The sequence below is a fragment of the Pan paniscus genome, chromosome 4, assembly GCF_029289425.2.
Source record: "Pan paniscus chromosome 4, NHGRI_mPanPan1-v2.0_pri, whole genome shotgun sequence".
Lineage (NCBI taxonomy): Eukaryota > Metazoa > Chordata > Mammalia > Primates > Hominidae > Pan > Pan paniscus.
The window spans coordinates 71,868,657-71,888,923 of record NC_073253.2 but is presented as its reverse complement, the minus strand read 5'-3'; the positions used below and the strand labels follow the sequence as shown (position 1 = coordinate 71,888,923).

At 47.7% G+C, this 20,267-nt stretch overlaps 1 protein-coding gene across 3 annotated transcripts in view; it reads left to right on the top strand.

Moving 5' to 3' along the window:
* Positions 1-16,159, top strand: part of EGFLAM (EGF like, fibronectin type III and laminin G domains) — a 211,400-nt gene extending 195,241 nt beyond the window's left edge. For all 3 annotated transcript variants that reach the window (XM_003810957.7, XM_034960152.3, XM_008963325.5), the window contains 4 exons: positions 1,958-2,101; positions 8,955-9,038; positions 13,584-13,687; positions 14,511-16,159. In XM_003810957.7, coding sequence (XP_003811005.2) covers positions 1,958-2,101; positions 8,955-9,038; positions 13,584-13,687; positions 14,511-14,665 — 487 coding nt within the window. In that variant the 3' untranslated portion in view covers positions 14,666-16,159. The remainder of the gene's footprint in view (positions 1-1,957; positions 2,102-8,954; positions 9,039-13,583; positions 13,688-14,510) is intronic.
* The last annotated feature ends 4,108 nt before the right edge of the window (positions 16,160-20,267 follow it).

Below are 20,267 nucleotides of genomic sequence, written 5' to 3'. Positions count from 1 at the left end.
GGCAGACACTGCTTCACTTCTCTAATCCCAGGTTGTATTTATCTATGTTGTCTTGGCATGGGGACTTAGGTAAAATGGATTCCCAGCCAAGAGAGACCGTCCTCCTTCTTCAGCCCTTTCTCTCCAAAGATGGAAGGTCATTCAGTCCCTAGAAAGCAGTGACAGCGTGAAAAGGGCCCAAGCCTTCAGTCTCTGGGGGTTAGTGAGAGACCACTAGGTGGTTTGGGGGAGTAGAGGGGCTTGATGAGAGCAGGAGACATGAGGCCCAAAACCACAGCTACCTCAAGGGCCATAGTGTGTGTGTATGTGAGTGTGCGCATGCATGTGCGTGTTTGTGTGTGTGTATGTATATGAAAGTATAAATGCATGTGTGTGAGGCTGCAGGTAAAAGTCAAGTCTATTTCAGTCAGATATCTTTGGTGCCAAGTAACAGAAAGTTCAGCTTAAAATGCCTTACCCATGAGGGATATTTACTATTTCATATCACAAGGAGTCCAGACTTACACTGGATCTTGGGTTGATTAATTAAGAGAAGCAGCTGTACCCTCAAATATTCCAATCTCATCCCTATTTCTTGCTTGCTGTCCTCAGCGTCTTCTCCAGAGGCCACTCCCCAGCTGCCCATAAGCTGCACATAAGATGACTCTGACTACATCCAGTGGAAGTCAAAAAGACTTTTTTTCTCATATGACTCTTTTTAAAAGAGAAGGAATTCTTCCCAGAATTGTATCTCATTGGACAAAAGGGATACGATTGTGTCTCTTCTGTGCTGCCACATGCCTGCCCCTAAACCAATCACTGGCAAGAGAAATGAGAACCTCTTGATTGGCTTGTAACCAATCAATATACCCAAGGCAAATGGGAGAGGGAAGGAACCTGAGCGAAAATCTGGGCAAAGCAGGTCTCTAGGGAATGGGTCAGTGCTAGATTGTGCTGAACCTGGCCTGGGGGGCCTCGCTCTTCCCTCACTGCTCTGAGGCCCTGCATGGGAAATGCAAACTTGGTCTCTTCCTGATGAGCTCAGGCTCTGGGAAGCCTAGACAATAGTTCCCTCCACTGTTCACGATTGAGGACACTGCAGACACAGACCCAGGTGTGTGAGACAGACAGAGGGATGGCTCAAGTGACTAGAAAATGGACAAAGAAACTTTTCCAATGACATTATGCTAGTAGCAATGTTAAATTATGTTTCCTCCTATCTCACCCTTGATTCAAGGACCTCAGCCTTCCTCTTTTCTCTGTGCAAGATGAAACACTGATCACACTAATAAGAATGAATTTCTGAACTAGTCTATTCCCAAGCATTGCTAAGAGCACGTCAGCCTGTGAACCTATTCCCAGCCGTGGCTATAGAGCATGGAGCTGGCCTAGCCTGAGCACCCCTCCTTTCCTCGAAGCTTCCTGTTCTTCTCCACCCTGGCTCTGCCTCAACACCACTCCAGACCATTCACTATCAGGCCATGTTCCTTGTCTGAGACGCCATCGCTTGGGTATTTTCCCTGTCTAGACCTTGTCCCCAAGGACAGTCACCGGCCAGAGCTGGCCATCCACAGCCGCGGTCCTAGCCCAGAGTGGCTGCCAATTTGAACCTCTTGGTAATTAGGAAACACACTTTCTGTTGGGGAATGGGGCCCCTGAGTAGTAAAACAGGAAAGAGAAAAGAATGAGGTGTGTATGGGGGTGCAGCCTAAGCTGTGACATTGGCCATAGTCTTGCTAATCTGTCACTCAGCAAATGCTCTCTGGTGGGGTTCACAGTGCTTGGGGAGAGAGACTGCTGCTGAGTGAGCAGTCCAGACCTTTAGACCCGTGGTGCGACTCGTGGTGATGAAGTAAGTGTCAGAAAGTGCCAGACTATCCTTACATCTGGTTCCTCAGGGCTGGCAGACAAACCTGGAATTACTCGGAAACAGATGTTGGTGGTTGATTTGGTGGACTTATTTGTGTATTTCCTCCAGGGTGTCAGGATCAAGATCAAATGTGTTCATGAGGTTTAAAACAACTGCCAAGGATGGCCTTTTGCTGTGGAGGGGAGACAGCCCCATGAGACCCAACAGCGACTTCATTTCCTTGGGCCTTCGGGATGGAGCCCTCGTGTTCAGGTAACGCCCTCTCCATCTGCCTTCAGCAGCACCTTGCGATTTTCTCAGACATTGCAGATCATGCCAGAGTGATTCAGAAGGGAGCCAGAACACAGTCTGCTGGAATTGGCTGAAGCCTGAAGCTTCAGGGCTTATTGGAAGCTCCTGGTCTTTCTTTCCGACATTCATCTTATAGAGCAGCAGTCAGCAAACTATGGCCTGCAGGCCAAATCTGACCCACCACTCTTTTTTGTAAATAAAGTCTTGCTGGGGCCGGGCACAGTGGCTCGCGCCTGTAATCCTAGCACTTTGGGAGGCTGAGGCGGGCAGATCATTTAAGATCAGGAGTTTGAGACCAGCCTGAGCAACATGGAGGAACCCCATCTCTACTAAAAAATACAAAAATTAGCCGGGTGTGGTGGCAGGCACCTGTAATCCCAGCTACTAGGGAGGCTGAGGCAGGAAAATGGCTTGAACCCATGAGGCAGATGTTGCAGTGAGCTGAGATCGCGCTACTGCACTCCAGCCTGGGTGACAGAGCAAGACTCCATCTCAAAAAAAAAAAAAAAACAAAAGAGTACAGCAGTATTCCAACAGGACTTTTTTTTTTTTTTTTTTTTTTGAGACAGGGTCTTGCTGTTGTCGCCCAGGCCAGAGAGCAGTGGCGCAATCTTGGCTCACTGCAACCTCTGCCTTCTGGGTTCAAGTGATTCTCTTACCTCTGCCTCCCTAGTAGCTGGGATTATAGCACGTGCCACCATGTCTGGCTTTTTGTATTTTTTGTACAGACGGGGTTTCACCATGTTGGCCAGGCTGGTCTCAAACCCTGACCTCAGGTGATCCACCCGCTTCGGCCTCCCAAAGTGCTGGGATTACAGGCGTGAATCACTGTGCCTGGCTTGTACTCTCTCATTTATATATTGTCTATGGCCATATTCATGCTACGATGGCACACTTGAGTAGCTTCAATAGGAACTGCATGGCAGAGCCTTAGGAATTGACCGTCTAGCCCTGTGAGGAACAATTCTGTGCCCTTGTTCTAGTGTGTTACTGCTGCATGTTCCCTACTCATAAATTAGGAAGGGGCAGAAAGAGGACTTGGATACTGCCAAGCACAAAGGCCAAGCATAGAAGTGAGTACTCAGCCTAAGACTCAGCAGCTCAGGGAGGTCTAAAACCCTAAGCTCCAGGAGCCCTGACTTTAAATTCTGACTCTGCTCCCTGTTAGCTGTGTAGCTGTGGGAAGGAGAATCCCTGCTTTCAAGTCTCCTGCTGCCAGAGGAACAAAGCACAGATTCATGTCTCAATAGATCCACCCAACATGAGAGTTTTGTAAATACTTCTTGGGTGTTACCGATAAGGCAGTGCCAGAAGTTCTTCCCTCTTTTGAGTGAATTTAGACTGTTTCCAAATTTGTAAAATGCATAGCTATGAAGTGGTTAAAGAATTACCTGAATGATTTCTCCCCACTCTTCTTACCAGATTGGGTGAAAGCTGAGCTTCCAAGGGGCAGGGCCTGTCTCGTGTAATATCAAAACACTTCTCTAGAGATTGTCATGGCACATCCTCACACGAGGTTAGACATCACTTATCTAGACAGTGGCTTTCCAAGTGTGGTCCCCAGACCAGCAGCCTCAGCATCACCTGGGAACTTGTTAGAAATCCACATTCTCAGGCCCCAACCTGATCTACTGAACCAGAAACACTCTAGGGGTGGGGTCCAGCAATCTGTGTGGTAACCGCTTCCCCAGACGATTCTGATACCCTCAAAGCTTTGAGTTCCACGGGGGAACTCATTTCTTGGACTTCTACTTCTTAATTCACCCTCTGATGACTAGCTCAAGTGTTTGCTAAATGATATGAAAGTAATTGAATTGAAATAGACAAAGCAGGGATCACTAAACAATGGAGAAGTTGAAGACTTAATTCTGGGGCTTCTGTTGGTCCTGTGCTGAGATTACTGACAGCCCAAGTAGGATAACAGAAATCTTTCTGTTTGAATAAAAGGCATTTTGAGAGGAAATGTCACTTGTCCAATGTTATGCTATTCCCTAAATAGCAGAGCATGCTAAGTGACTCCATCTTATGATTGTTGGGGACTTTGGAGAGTCATATGTAGTTGAGGCTGGATGCTGGCAGGTGAGAGGCAGCTTCTCACCATCTCTGCCTTCCTGTCCTCCGTAGCCTCCCACCCATTGCTAGCCCAGAGGTTGAACACAGAGCTCTTCACACCCTATTTCAGGCTGGCTGCCTTGAAGCCATTTTCTTATGGTTTTCCTGTGGTTAACCTCATCAAGGCCTCAAGTACTTGATTGTGCCCAGAAAAGAGAACCGAAACAGAAGCTCAGCTGTGGATGGGATGGTCCAACTTCCCCCTAAACTGCCAGCTGAATCTATTCACCACCCATTCTACTCCAGTAGGGAAACAGCTCCCACCAGCTCCCATGCCCAGCCCTGGAGAGCCCCCTCCCCTATCCCACCTGCTTAGGATCCTTCAAAGAGCTCTGCTTTATCCTGAACATACTTCTTGTTACCATTTCTTTCTCAGGATTCTGAAAATTGGCCCTCTGTTTTTCTTCTAATCCTGGAGTTCTGATTGTGATCTGTGTAAGACACACTGCTGAACCCAGGCCGAGGCCGACTTCTGTGCCTGCTCTGGTCCTGGAGCCGCCCCATCGCTGCCGCTCTGTTCTTCCTCCATCTGGGCTGTTATCCCACCACATCAATGTCCCCGATGCTGATGTAGGGAAGCGTACCGGCGGGCTGGGGACAGAGAGGAATTCCAGTGTAGGCCAGTGGTTTGAAGATGTCATCGGTGTGGTGGGCACCGGGTCTGATTAGAAACAAGCACCCGGGTGTTTCCGGGACCCATGCCCTGAGAAACAGGGTCTGAAGTGGCTTTGGAATCACACATGCCTGATCCCCCACGTGGGCTCATGCAAGTTACCTAAATCTCAGCCTCTGTCCCCTCCTTGCAAAACGACAGGGTTCGCTGTAAAGATTAAATGAATGAATTCATGTAAGGGGTTCAGTGTGGGGTCTGGTGTAGCTAATTAATGCTAATGATAAGAAAAATTATGAATCTTGCTCAAGCATTTTCTGAGTCTTAGAAGCCTTTACCTCAGAGAGAGAACACGTAGTTATTATTAAAATGTAGTTCTTATTTTTATTATTGTTATTGTTATTTTTAATAAGTCACGGGCCCTGCCCCCAAGGGGCACAGATCTGTGCAGTCTGGAGAGTGAATTGTTCTACAGAGCAGACAAATCGTTCTTGAGGTTTCAGTGTTTGATCCAGGCTCAAAGCAGATGGAAGAGGAACCCTAAGATAATAAAATATAGTCTCATCTTTCATGACTTTCTTTACCTAAAAGCTGGTTCTTTGGCTAATTTAGTGCTCAAAGGCTTTCTGCCAGAGAATAGGGAAAAACAATGGGATTCTAAAAATGTATATATGTATATATATTTATAGTTTTGGTGCAAGATTTAGCAGAAAAAATAAGGAAATCAAAGTGCTCAGTGAAAATGAGTGTGTTTTTCTGTTTTCTGTTTTGTTTTTGTTTTGTTTCATTTTGTTTTGTGATTGTATGTGGGGCATAAAACCTACCACCGGTGGGGTTTGTGAACATTGCTTGACTGTTCACAGTGAACACTGCCCGCTTAGTTTCACCTCATCACATCTTCATGCAGCGAAGAGGGGGAAGAGACTTGACATTAGCAAAGTGCCTTGTGCTACGATTTAAAGGGGGCATGATTAAAAGTGCCACCACAGGAAAGCAGGAAGGTGGCCGAGTGGTTTCCAAAAGGCCTCACCTGAAGGTATTTCCGGGTGGCCCACCTTGGTGCTCTGGCTCACAGCCTCTAGTGCACACCAAGCTGAGTGGCTCAGAATAACCCATCATGGCAACCAGGTTCCCAAGACATGGGTAGAGAAGTTAGACATACATTCTTATATCTGTTTGTTTCTACATTTTTATACGGAGGCATACCTTCCATGCCATGCACACCTGTTCAGTGTAGAGCTTGATACATTTAGAATATGTAAACACTGAATCACTATCACCCAGAACAAGATATAGAACATGTCCACCACCCAAAAATGCTCCCTCATTCTTCTCCCAGTGAAGGTAACCACTCTTCTTGGTCATTTATGATTATATACACGAGGGAGTTTTTCCAGGGTGAGTATCAGCACGTCAGAGGAAGCGGGAGGTTCTTTGGAGGGTCTGAAATCAGATGGAATTGAAGGGTTGGGGAATCGGGCCATGGAGAAGCCATCTGAGTTGCCCCCTCCCACAGTGATGGCTGGATTCCTGTCTGCCAGGTTCACGGTTGACTCCCTAGAGCACATTCTGGCTCTTGGCCTGAACAGGAGAGTTGTCGGGCTGCAGAACAGAAGGAAGGGCACCCTTTGTCTAGATGGGCTCTTAGACAACTGAAAAGGTTTTCATTCACTGCACCACAATCATGTTCCAATCCAGCCTCCCTTCACGTACACAGCCAGATCACCTTGATTCTGAGATCTGGATGTTCCGGACTGCTTTGGTTATATATTGACAGCTTGTTGGCTTACTTTCACGCATGGCTAGTCTTCCAGAAGAGGTGTGACATATTCAAGCCTTGGTGGCAACTTTCTCCTTCCTACCAGTCCCTTGGGGTGCATTGTCAACCCCGTATCCAAGCTGCACTAAGTGCTGCCTCTGTTGGGAGTGGTGGGATTTTTCATTTGGCTCCTACGATGTGCAGTGCTTCCTACATATGTCATGTTACTTAGCATTCCCTAGGATTCTTCAGGGAAGGGATTATTATCCCCGTTTGACAGATGAGAATATGAAGCAAGTTGCCCAAGGTCACAGAGCTGTTAACTAGCGAGTCTGGGGATCAAGGCAGGTCAGTTGAATCTGAGTGTCCGTGCTCTTTCTATCACCCCACGCTGCCTCTCAGAATGGCCATAGATAGTAATTCAGCTAAGTTTCTGCCCACCAGCAACTCGCCCTACTTCCTATTCATTCAAGAAGTATTTAGCCACCAAATCATGAAATCTCAAAATTCCGCCACCAGGCTGCTTTATACAAGGAGGTACTTGATGTGGGAAAACTCATTAGAAAACAGTGGACTTTTCAGGGTCAGAGTGGCAGCTTTGTACCAGGGTTTGTCAAGTCACCCCAAGTCCTATTCTTGGTTAAATGTCAATGGGCTGTGTGAGTTCTTTGAGCCTCCATTATTAAAGGAATGACCTATGGTGCTTTCTCTGGAGAAAGCCAAGCACTTTCTATTCTTGCTGTTTTCTCAGAATGAGTACATGCCAGTGCTTGTTAACTCATCCAGATTTTCTCTCGACATCCCTCTCTCTTGGGCAATGAGGTGAAGGAGAGATATGTCCTCTTACAAAATGAGGAGGGAGTCATCCCAGGTGGAACATTCTTCCCTTCAAAAGCTTGATGGCCTAGGCTTTATTGTATTATCCAGGGAAAGTCTGGGCAGTTGGCCCAGTGCCCGGGCTAGAGTAGTCACTCACTAAATATTTGTCGAATTAAATTTAATTAGAATAATTGAATGAACACTGGATTAAGGGGGATATTTCTCCTTAATGTTCATGTTTTCTGAAACCCTTATGGTATCGGGGTATCTGGGAACTGAAATAGAAAATAGGAAGCCACTAGAGAAACCTGATAGCAGAGTTAAATGGATAAGGGCAGAGGATACACCAAGTTCAAGTTCTACATTAGGTTTGTGATTTTAGGCAAATTCCCTTAATCTCTCTGGGGCTCACCCTACTCTGCAATGTTCATTTTTTAAAAAAAAGTGAAAACAGATGCATTCATTTCTTAGGGCTCTGATAATACATGACCACAAATTAGGTGGCTTAAAACAATAGAAGTGGGCTCTCTCACAGTTCTGAAGGCTAGAAATCCACCATGCAGTGCAAGGGTTGGCTTCTTCTGGAGGGTCTCAGGGAGAATCGGCTCCATGCCTGTCCCCCAGGTTCTGGTGGTGGCTGGCAGCCCTTGGCATTCCTTGGCTTGGAGATGCCCCATTCCAGTCCCTGCCTCCAGTTTCCCATGGCGTTCCCTGTCTCTGTGTGTCTCTGGCTCCATGTCCAAATCTCTTCTCATAAAGATACCAGTTATATTGGATCCATGGCTGCCCTAATCCAGTATGACTTCATTTTAACTAATGAATCTGCAAAGACCCTATTTTCAAATAAGTAACATTCTGAGGCTCTGGGTAGACATGAATTTGGCGGGTGGAGGGAGGGGGCAGACCATCATCGTAACATAGTATAAAACATTACACATGATAAAGCCCTTCTTGTTATTCCTGATACTTTAGTACTGATGTTGCCTTACATGAGGGCATTAAAAAACAATCTTGATAACATTATGCTAAGTGAATTAAGCCAGTCACAGTCACAAAAAAGACAAATACTCTATGATGCCACTCATATGAGGTATGTAGAAGAATCAAATCCATAGAGTCAGAAAGTAGAAGGCTGGTTGTCAGGGGCTGGGGGGAGGGAAGAATGAGGGGTTATTATTTAATGCAATGCTTTTGTTTTGTAAGATGAGTTTTGGAAATTGCCAGCCCAACAATATGAATATGTACTTAATGCTGCGGCACTGTATGCTTAAAAATGGTTACGATGGCCATGGTCATGTTACATATATTTTACCATAATTTAAAAGTTTAATAATTTTTAATTTCATGAACCAGGCTGGAAACCCAACAACTTTTATAACACTCTTGTTTTCTGTTAAGGAAACTGCACTCTGAGTTGCAAAGAACTTTTGCCCTGAGAATCGTCTGTGAACCGTGTCTGCTTATGCCTCAGTGTTTTATTCTGTTCTCTGTCTTCTTCTTCTCCAATGCCTTAGCTATAACCTGGGCAGTGGTGTGGCATCCATCATGGTGAATGGCTCCTTCAACGATGGTCGGTGGCACCGAGTTAAGGCCGTTAGGTGAGTCCCTCCCGCAGCATGAGGCAGAGCCAGAGCTGAGCAGTGGTGGGATGTGGTGTCCAGTTCCCTTGTAGTCCCACTGTCCTGTTCCCCAACTTTGCCTGGCATCCTAGTACCCCTAATCCAGGGCATTCAGGGAATTTTCTACCAACTCCTGCTGTGCCCTACACTGACACTAACAGGCCAGGGAAACTGAACCCCCAAACCTTCATTAAGCAGTAACCTTCTGGAGAAGAAACCTTTTGATGGCTGAACTGGAAGAACCTTGAGAGTTCAGTGTATGTGGACTTTAAAGAATGTTTGGGCCGGGCATGGTGGCTGACACCTGGAATACCAGCACTTGGGGAGGCCGAGGTGGGTGGATCACCTGAGCTCAGGAGTTTGAAACCAGCCTGAGTTACATGGCGAAACCCTGTCTCTACAAAAAATACAAAAATTTGCTGGGTGTGGTGGCACACGCCTGTAATCCTAACTACTCGGGAGGCTGAGGTGGGAGGACCGCTTAAGCCTGGGAGGTGGAGGTAGCAGCATCATGCCATTGCACTCCAGCCTGGGTGACAGAGTGAGACCCCATCTCAAAAACAAAAAAGACTTTCAAATCTCATTGTACAGGCAATCCTCCCCCCTCCCTCTGGCTTTTTTTTGTTTGTTTTGTTTTGAGACAGGTTCTCGCTCTGTCACCTAGGCTGGAGTACAGTGGTGTCATCATGGCTCAGTGCAGCCTCGCTTGACCTCCCAGGCTCAGGCAGTCCTCCCACTTCAGCCTCTTGAGTAGCTGGGACCACAGGTGTGCACCATCTGCCTTGCTATGTTGCCAGGGCTGGTCTCAACCTCCTGGCCTCAAGTGATTCTCCCACCTTGGCCTCCCAAAGTGTTGGGATTACAGGCATGAGCCACTGCACCTGGCCACTTTTTTTTTTTACACATTACCTAAACCTTAGAACCTGACTGTATTTCACTCAGCCCCAATTACATATCTCCCCCATCACAGAGGTAATCACCATCCTGACTTCTGATTAACTTTGGATGAATCATTCCTTTGCTCTTCTTTATATAATAGTTTTACTATTAATACCTTTGTCCATATTTCTAACAACATATTTTCAGAAACGAAATAGCAGGCTGAAACTTAGAAATGTCAATCTCGCAAGTTAGATGAAGGTCCCAGGAGAAGATAAGCTGAAATGAAGGTCTGGTTGGGGTTCCCTGAGAATTTATCATAACCCTTTCTGGGGAAGCCAGTGGGTAAAGTCATGAGTGAGGCCTGGAAAACATGGCGCCCACCATGGCTACTTTCCTACTCAGCTCCCATATAGGCTGCAATGGGGAGAGCCTTGCTGGGCCCCCAACCCCTGGCTGCTGGGCCCCCAACCCCTGGCTGCTGGGCCTGCCTTTGAAACCCTAGAGGAAATGGGGATACAGAGGCAGATCTGTGCCTCTCAGCTTCCCAGATGGTCTAGAAAGCCCTTGAGACAGAGGGTGATTTTGATGAAGTCCCAACTCTAACTTTCTGAAAAAAGAAATGTTGTCCCATCATGAATATCCACATGCTTGGATTTCAAATAGTTTCTAGACTACAAGTTAAAAATTCAGAGCCCAGCCTAACTCCAAAATACTCCAAACTCTATGGCTTCTAACTTCTTCATTTCTGCCTCTTACCCATCTTTAAAGGGGCTTGGCCAGAGACATCCAAAGGAATATGAAATGCTTGAGCTCTTTACCTCTAACCACACTTGATCCCTACAAATCCCCACCCTGGGAACATCAGGGAACAACACCCTTCTCCCAGTTTCCTTGGGTGGAGATCATTGGTAGAATACTCACACATTGTGGAATAATTTTTAAGCCTTCCCAGTTGTTGTTGGGGTTTGATTATGTGTATCAAGATACACACTGGTGAGGATACCAGGCACTTCCTAGACATCTAAGGAAACTGATGTTAAATGATCTTCCCCTAGACTATACAACTGTTTGTGGGAAAAGCCAAGATTAGAATCCCAGCTCAAAGCCCTTTCCATCCTACCCCATGATGAAACCCACCCAAAGCTAGGATTTCAGATGTTTGGGAGGGATAAGGCAGTGGAATGTTCTACAGGAAGAATTTCACATGTCAGAGTGTCAAGCTGGGCACCATGCAGATGGCTTAGCAGACTTGGCTTTTCCTGTTGGCATCATGGATACCTCTCCTGGTGGGTCTTAGGTTGCAATGAGGGCTGAACAGAAGGAGTCGAGCCCAGGAACTAGATGAATGGGAGGATTCCAGCAGATACTGTGAGTTGTGAGCAGACAGGCCTAGAAGGGAAGAGTTCTCAGGGGGAACTGGGTCAAGGCCATGGATATCAATTATGGCAAGAAGGATTGAGCAGATACCTTAATTCTCTGTAGCAGGCTCCAGGGTTAGAGATAGGAGTGTCAATGAAAAGGAGATTGCCCAGGGGGCCTTGCTTTGGACAGTGTCTTGCTCTGGGGCATCCTGCTCTTGCAGGCATTAATCCCAGCAGAAAAGAGAAAATAAATTCCAGTTTATTAAACATCTCCAGTTGCCAGGTACTTTTCATACTTTGTCTCAATATTCACAGCAACTTAGGTTTTATAATCTTCATTTTATGGATAAAAATGATAATGATATTGATAACAATAACAACACACTCCTCTACCAGTCTTTATAGAGCAAGATGTGTATCAGGTATCATGCCCTGTGCTTTGTACGCATAACATCTGATCTCCACAATAATCTTGGGAGATGGGCATAGCTATTCCCATCTTAGGTGAGGACGCTGAAGCTCCACAGATTCACTGTTCATTCATCATCTGGGATGAGCCTTATATCATTCCAGACACAGGAGATACCTCATTGAAGAAAATTAACATCCTTGACTTGATGGTCTTGCATTCTAATGGGAAGCAACAGACAATAAGTAATAAACATGATAAAGAAGCATGTTATTATGCTAGAAGGTGATACCACATTTTTTCAAATCTAAGATGCCATTGATTATAAGGTATATCTTCATTTTAGATATAAAAAATGAAAAACTCTTAGACTTTATGAACTAGAGTAAGTAGAAAAAAATGGAATATTTTAGAGTAATTAATTTTTTTTTTTTAAAGGCAGGGCAAGCAAGGCAAGCTGTTGCAGGTTCTGCCTGTCACAGCATTCAGATACAGGATTCTAAGAAAGCACTTCCCAAATGGGAAGTTTGTGGTCTCAAAGATGGGGACAGAACAAGAGAAAGTTCTGTAAATCTCTAGAAGAGTTGCTATCAAGAAGTGAAGCCTGAGTGAGTCCACCCCCTAGTGCTATAGAAGCAAATGTATTTGCTTGAACAAGGCTCATGGGGCTGGATAGGTTTGAAAAATAGCTTTGAAAACTACAAAGCCCTTGCCACCAATGAACACCTCCCTCTTCCTGTCTTCAGAGTCACTTTAGGGCTCTGTGGGTCCTTTAGAAACTTCTGAGCCACTGGCCGGGCGCAGTGGCTCACGCCTGTAATCCCAGCACTTTGGGAGGCCGAGGAGGGCGGATCACGAGGTCAGGAGATCGAGACCATCCTGGCTAACGTGGTGAAACCCCGTCTCTACTAAAAAAAATACAAAAAATTGGCCGGGCGAGGTGGCGGGCGCCTGTAGTCCCAGCTACTCGGGAGGCTGAGGCAGGAGAATGGCGTGAACCCCGGGGGGCGGAGCCTGCAGTGAGCCGAGATCGCACCACTGCACTCCAGCCTGGGCGACAGCGGGACTCCGTCTCATAAAATTAAAATAAAATAAAATAAAATAAAATAAATAATAAATAAAATAAAATAAAATAAAATAAATAAAATAAATAAAATAACAGAAACTTCTGAGCCAGTCTTCTCATCGAATGATCTTATACCTACAAAAACTGCTTCATTGGCTTCTCGTACTTAGAATCCCAGCTCCCCATGGCTTCCCATGCCTCGCCACAAGCTCTCCTCCCCTGGGCTTCACCTGAAATTTCTTCCCTGGCCCGCTGTCACCTTCAGGATAAATTCTCAACTCCTTACAAGCGGTTGACCGTTTGCTTGGGGCTTCACCTTTCCCAGCCCCAGTGTTCTGTGAGTTCCATCTGTGCTAACCCCTGCTCTTTCTCTTTGCTGTTGTTGCTTTCTCTGTTTGCATAACCTTCTCCTTCACTTGACTTACCTACCCAGCCTACAAGACTCATTTTGGACAGAATCTCCTCTGAGCAGCTTTTTCTGACCATCTCTCTAATAACTGTCCTCTCTCTAGTCTAAGTTAGGCGCTGCTCCTCTGGTGTAATTCCACAGCACCCTTGTGGTCTTCACCGTGGAGTGCTGGCACTGTGTTGTCATTCACAGTTTGACTTTTTGTCTTCCTCAGTAGACCACAGGCTCCTGAGGGCCACACATTTGCTTTTTGCTTTGGTTTCTGCAGCCCCATCATTTAGCACGGTACCTGGCACATAGTGTGTCCTTTAATACATTTGTATTGAAATGAATGAATGATTGAATGAACTCCAAAAATGCCAGGCTTTTTGTTCTTTTTTGTTTTGGTGTTTTGCAGGGATGGCCAGTCAGGAAAGATAACCGTGGATGACTATGGAGCCAGAACAGGCAAATCCCCAGGTATGATGCGGCAGCTTAACATCAATGGAGCTCTGTATGTGGGTAAGTGACCAACCCTCGACCAAAGCAAAATTAGGCCAGTGCTTTTCTTGTTAGTCTTCCATTTGCTGTGCCGAGGCTGTGTACTTTGCTGGATCAAATACCTGTAAATCAGGAAGCCCTCCAGATATTCCATTCTTTCATTTTCTGAACTGCTGACTCATGGCTGAGGGGGCAGGAAGGGCTCCCTTCGATGCTTTTATGCTTTGGACAGATCCACCAGGAAAACCAGGCTTTTCTTGTTTATAGAACAGGAACCTGCTAAATATAGCTCCATGAATTCTCTCTGACAAAACGGGACCTGTCTTTCTTTCCCCTTGCAGAATAGAATGACTAGTATTTCTGTAAATGGCTTATTATAATTAATTCACTAGTGCAGACACATAAAAATGAAAAGCTATTTTTATCTATATGATATTTTCTATTGAAAGCATTCGACATCAGTGCATTTGTTTTGGTTTAAGATGACATCACTTCTAACTACACACTGCATTCTGTTGACATTATACCACACTTCAAAATTTACTAGACACTATTTGGTCTCAAGGTGGTCAGTTGGGCCAGAAATCACACATGAGGAATGAATTTATAGCTTTTGATTGTGTGAAAACTGATCCAAGTCTATCTGTTCCTTCAAGGATAATTATAAAATTGAGAGAGGTGAGGTACCGAGCAGCTCAAGGGGCCCACAGCCCTCACATGTCCCATGAATCAAGGGATGCCTTGGTCAGCAGCCATTCAAGTGCCCCAAACTGGAACCCCGACCTTGTTGCCCTGCTGACACCTGTCCTTTGGCTCACCTCATCTCCCTCTTGCTTCCTGTCAGGTGGAATGAAGGAAATTGCTCTGCACACTAACAGGCAATATATGAGAGGGCTCGTGGGCTGTATCTCTCACTTCACCCTGTCCACCGATTACCACATTTCCCTCGTGGAAGATGCCGTGGATGGGAAAAACATCAACACTTGTGGAGCCAAGTAACACCAGCTGGCCTTGTCCAAGGGACAGAGCCTTCTATTCTGAGAATCCCAGGGGCCCTCAGACCCTGCCTGATGCTATATGCAGAGGCCCAGGGACCAGGTCTGTTTCCTCTCACCAAGAAGAAAGTACACACTGATGAGAAACTGAGAACCAAGACAGGCATCCCTGGGTGGCCTTTCCTGCTGACACTCCGCGAGCTGCCCCAGCAGAATTCTCTGTGTAGGAAGCATCGGACTTTGTCCATTGAATATGTAGTGGCTGCCAGAGATCACACATCAATGCAAATTCCAGAGCCTGTCTGCTATAGCTCAATGACTGTGTTGTGATTCATAGTACATTAAAAAGAGAGAGAGAGAGAAAGAAACCCACAGGGCACTATTAAAATACTTCTCTCCTTCCCTGACTCATGACACTCTTCCTGACAGCAGAATGACTGTGTGACCTTGAACTTCACATTTCCCACGTTGGCCCTTGGATTGTTCGGATTAACCCCTTCCACTCCTCACTGGCTGGTTCACTGTGTTCTGACTAGTCCATAAAAATAAAGATGGAAGGAGATCAAACACAGAATCATAATCATAATGCGGCCCCCTTCCCCAGAGCTTACCTCGAATGTGAAATCCCTACTTTTTATAATGCAGAGTTAAGGAGCTGAGCCCCCATGATTTTGTAGCTGTACTTTTGTATGTGTATATTTTTATAGCTGCAGACTGTCCACACAGTATACTTTTGGAAGTTTGGGTGGATGACTCTGAATTCTTGCACACCTTTCCTAAAAATTTCTCCCAAGAGAGACTTGTTTGGGCCTTTTGTGGTGTCAGTGGAATGGATAGGTAACTTGGGTGGGCAACTTGGGGAGCTGACCATTCTCTTTTGGTAAATGTTGACGGCTCAAGAGGATGAATATGAAGCTTTCCAAGATAAGCAGATTAAAAGGAACATGTGTTACCGAGGTAGGTTACTGTCATTTTTGTTTTAAGAGTGGGGGGGAGTATCTATAGTAAACTTGAATAAAGGGGACAAAGCTAGAACTTATTCATTCATTCATTCACTTATGGAGGTGTTACTGATTTTGCGGAGGTCAGGTTCATACCAATGGACACTAATACAATCAGTGTTCCCAAGGCTGTGCAGGGGTGGGGGGACATGCTGTCAGGATGGTCTGAGCATCTGGGTGAGAACCAGAGAAACAGGACTTCCTCCTTCTGTACCATGAGCTGTGTCCCTTTACTATGCATGCACATGACCCCAGAGACAGCTGGTTCACTGGCAGATCCCCATGATGGACTTACTAAGGGAAAGGTGAGATGAACACTGCCCCCAAAGAGGGGGTGAAATATGATCTAACTTATGCAAGAGCCTATAATTAGTCCCAGTCTCGACTCTACATGTGTTTGTGCAGCATTCATTCAGCAAAGACTTTTGGGGTTTGTGCAAGGCACAGTTTTAAGCACATAATGTAATTCTAAAAGATGAATAAACTAGAGAGGTTCACTTTGTGCCCCAATCTCCTGTCTTTGGGAAGCTTTGATGGCCAGGATCCTTTCTCCCAGAGGAATCATGGTAATCATCATCATCATCATCATCATCCACTCCTAGACACGTAATCTTATATGAGTGCAATCCGGAGAAAGGCCACATGGTAGAAAGTGGGTCCTCCACCTCCCAGACACCCTTGCCTCAACACCTCTTCCTTTGATACTGCTGGGGCCAGTGCTTCCCAAGATGTCATGGAGTTGCTTTTACAGGCCATTTTGATGGATTCCCTCCAGCCATACATATCATTGTGATCTTAGGCCATTCAGCTGAATTGAAGCTAGAAGAGCTGTTGCTAATGAGTTGTTGTTCCACGAAAGTGTTATCCAGAGAAAAATGCAATGACTCAGGGATGCAGGCCTGGGAGTAGAACCACTTGCCTCTGGGTGGGAAGCAGATGAGGCTAAGGGGAGAAGAGTGACGTGATGACAGGGTCAGGGGAGTAGGGATCTGACAGGTGAGAGAGCAGCAGAGTGGAGGGACCCAAGAGGAGCTGGTGACCTGGGAGGCTCAGGGTCAGAGGACAGGGTAAGAGACAGTGTATCCCATGTAGGCTCCTGGGTGTCCTGTTGTCTCTCTGTGTGTATCTGTTGTCATGGCCACAATAATGCTGCATAACAAAAATCACAAAACTGCAATGGCATACAGCAACGAGTGTTTATTCCTCATGCGCCTTAAGTGGTCAGCTTGGCAGCTCTGCCAATCTTGGTTGGGCTTGACTAGGTGGATCTTCCAGTGTCCGTTGGACTTGCTCACACGTGTCAGGGTTGCTAATTCAGGACAGCCTTGGCTGGGTTGGTGAGGTGGCTTGTGTCTGCTCCGTGTGTTCCTTGTCCTCCTCCTGGGCTAATGGGCTGGCCTGAGCATGCCCTTCTCCTAACAATGGGGGAGGGCACGACACGAGAGTAAAGGTGGAAGGCCTTTCACAGCCTCGGCTTGGCACTGCCACACCCCAGTCATCTGTGGATTCAAGAGAGGAAGAAACGGGCCGGCCCCCACGTGACATATGGGCTCTTCTCCAGCATGAGAGAACTACCAAGCTGCCTGGTGGAGGGCATGGACTCAGGAGCAGTGGAAAAGCGTCACTGCTGATGCAATCGGTCTACCCCAGCAAGTCCTATGTCATTCACAGCAGGGTGCAGTAGGGATGCCGTGACCTCCTGGCCATAGCTCTTCTCCGACCTTCTTTAACCCTTGGGGCTGGAGGCAAGGTCCATGATGTTCTCAGTGCCCAGCCAGGCCAGGCCTGGTGCGAGCAGCACCCGCCCTCCCCCATCGCAATGCGGTGCCCTCTCTTCCCCTTGCCCTCCTTCCACATGCTCCCTGACACTTGGCAGCTGGCCCTGTTGCTGTTCTGAGGAGGAGGGACTGGACCGGCTGGAAGATGGGATCTGTGCCTGGCTTTTGGGTAGCCGCTGTGGGGAGAGCATGTTGAAGGCTGGCCAGGCTCTTGGCTGAAGAGAAAGGTTTGGGGTGTCGCCAGGGAGCTCAGAGGCTAACAGCAGTCCCTGTCCTAGGGACGAAGGATGGAGTGGGGCACGGGATCCTGAAAAGCTTTTCTCCCACAATCAGGGTCTGAGGAAATTCCCCGGAACCTCCCACATGTTCGAAGCAAGGGTGACCGGGTGTGGGGTGAGGATGTCCTTGCTTTTCCTATTAAGATGGCCTCCCATAACCCTGCATGTTCCTGGAGGCCCCACCTCAGGATTTCTCTCAGGAAGGTCTGTGGGGTCTTCTGTGTCCCCCTCCTGCGGCTGCCCAGGCAGCTGCCCCGGCCTGCCCGCTGCTCTGAAGGCCGTGCCACTCTCCCACCCTGGTATTTGTCTTTCATTTCCTGACCCAGTCCCGCTCCCGTCTCCCGGCCCTCCAACACAAACAGGCACGGCTGGTGTCCACACACAGACTGCCCTGCTGGCACGGGCACTGGCGCTTTCCTGCTGCTGCCCCCTCTCCTTCCTCCCTGCCCACCTCCTCCGCTGGCCCTGCAGGAGCTGCTGCCCCCTCCCTGCGTGGGAGGAAGGAGCTCGGAAAAGCGCCCGGAGCTGGAGCTGGCAGGCCCAGGGCTTTCCACTTGGAGGAAACACTGCATTTTTCACCTTTAACCCAGAAAAATATGGTTCTCAGAAAGCTTGTTTTTAGCACTGTGAGTTCCCAAAGGAGGAAGAATAGGCAGCAGGAGGGGCCCCCAGCCTCTCTGAGTTCCGACAGCAACCCCCACCCCAGAAGGCTGTTCTTCCTGGGAGGGAATGACTGAGGGGCAGCCTGCAGAGGCCCAGCTCCAAGAAAATAAAGGCAGAGAATTCCAGCTCCAAGTGGAAAGACAATACTTTAGGAGAGGAGCCTGGACAAGGCATGAGCCGCTTCCCACCTCCTCCCTGCCTCTTCCAGCTCCTGCCCAGTCCAGGAACGCATAGTAGTTGCCCTTGGAGCTGGGGGTCAGTCCGGGCGTGCCCACCACCGCCCAGACCCTTAGCTGAGAAGGGGGTAAGATTAGCTTATCAAAGGCGGGAACGACGTTCTCCAGCACTTTCTCCCTGCAGTGGGGAGAGAGCTGCCAGCATGGAATCAAAATTAGAATCTGAAATCAGGGGTCGTACAGCTTTAGCCCACTCCCACGTTATTTGTCAACATGGAGATGTGGGTCGTCCAATGGTATCCGAACTAGGGACTTATCCGGCACACGCTAAACAGAGAAGGGAAATGTAAGCAGCCCTACCTCAACCATTGTGAGGCCAGAAGTCCCAGGGCTGCCGGCATTTAAGCTGGTGGGTCCCGTGGAAGTGACAGGCTGCCGTAAGGAAGTTCCAGCTTACAGGTGGCTATGTTCGGGCCAGCAAAATGACTAATCCAATGCAACAGCATCAGCTGGCTTCTGGGCTAGGCCCTGTGGGTAACCGCACCGCAACCTCACAGTCAAAGAATGTTCACATATTTGATCTTCATAACAGTCCTCCTCCTATGATGGCTGGAGCAGATGGGCATGGCCTATTTGACTTAGGAAGACAGACACTGGCCACAAAGACTGGGTGACTTGCCCATGGTCCCATCACGAGGACGCAGCCACGATGCTGTCCCGTGGAGCTTTTCTGCCCTCACCCTGACCTCTGGTAAGGTGCAGTCTGCCCAGGGACACCCGCATTGTCGAGGGACATTCTGAGGCTCCCTTGGGTTAGCTGTCGTCTGCAGTATAGTCATGTAAGTGAGGGAGATTCGGACAAAGGCCAGGTCCCAAGAGTCTGCTTGCCAACGCATGCCAGTTTCTCATCACAGCCCTGAATCTGCCTTCTTTCAAAGGCCTTCTGTTGCAGGGACTCTGGGTTGAGCAAATCTGAAAGCAGAAACTAAAGAGCTAGTCCAGCAGGGTGGGATTCAGGCCCCTCTACGGGCAACTGGGTGTAGGTTAAATTCTTTTCCCTTCCCTCCTTTGCTTTCATCTCCACAAATAACCTCCATAACCCTGGGGAGTGGTTGCAAGCTATTTCTGCCCAGCAGCGTGTTCCCCTGGGCCCCTGCCTCGCCCCAGCCAAGCCACGAGCTGAAAGAACAGGGCAGGCAGCTGGGAAAGGCCTCCCCTGCCGCTCCTCTTCTCCCCGCTTGCTCTTGCTGAGGCATCTTTGTCCTAGAAAGTTCGTAGCTCCCAGGAGCACTTGCCATTTCCTGGAAAGACGGGAGAGAGAACATTATGTCTCAGCCCCTGGGAGGAGGTCTCTTCTTTTCTATTTATCCATCTTGTCTTTCAGTTTTGCTCAAGATGCAAATGGTGTACAGAGGCATAGAAATTTCCCAGCATGTGGCATGGCCTCCCCCGATGTCCCAGCTGCTCACCTACAAGCCAGGGCCCAGCCCGGGGCTATGACCTCCCCGAACAGCCTGCTGCCAAGGGGCTGCAGTTCTGACTTGGCTAGCAGAGGACTTGAGTTGGAATGTCTCTTCGAAGGAAGGCCAGGGAGGCTCAAGAAATTTGCCGTTTATACTCACTTAATAACAAAAGTAAGAGGCACCAGGCCAGGGGCTTAGCTAAGGAAAGCCCTGTTAGGAAATTGGCCAAAAGAAAGCGGAGGCAGAG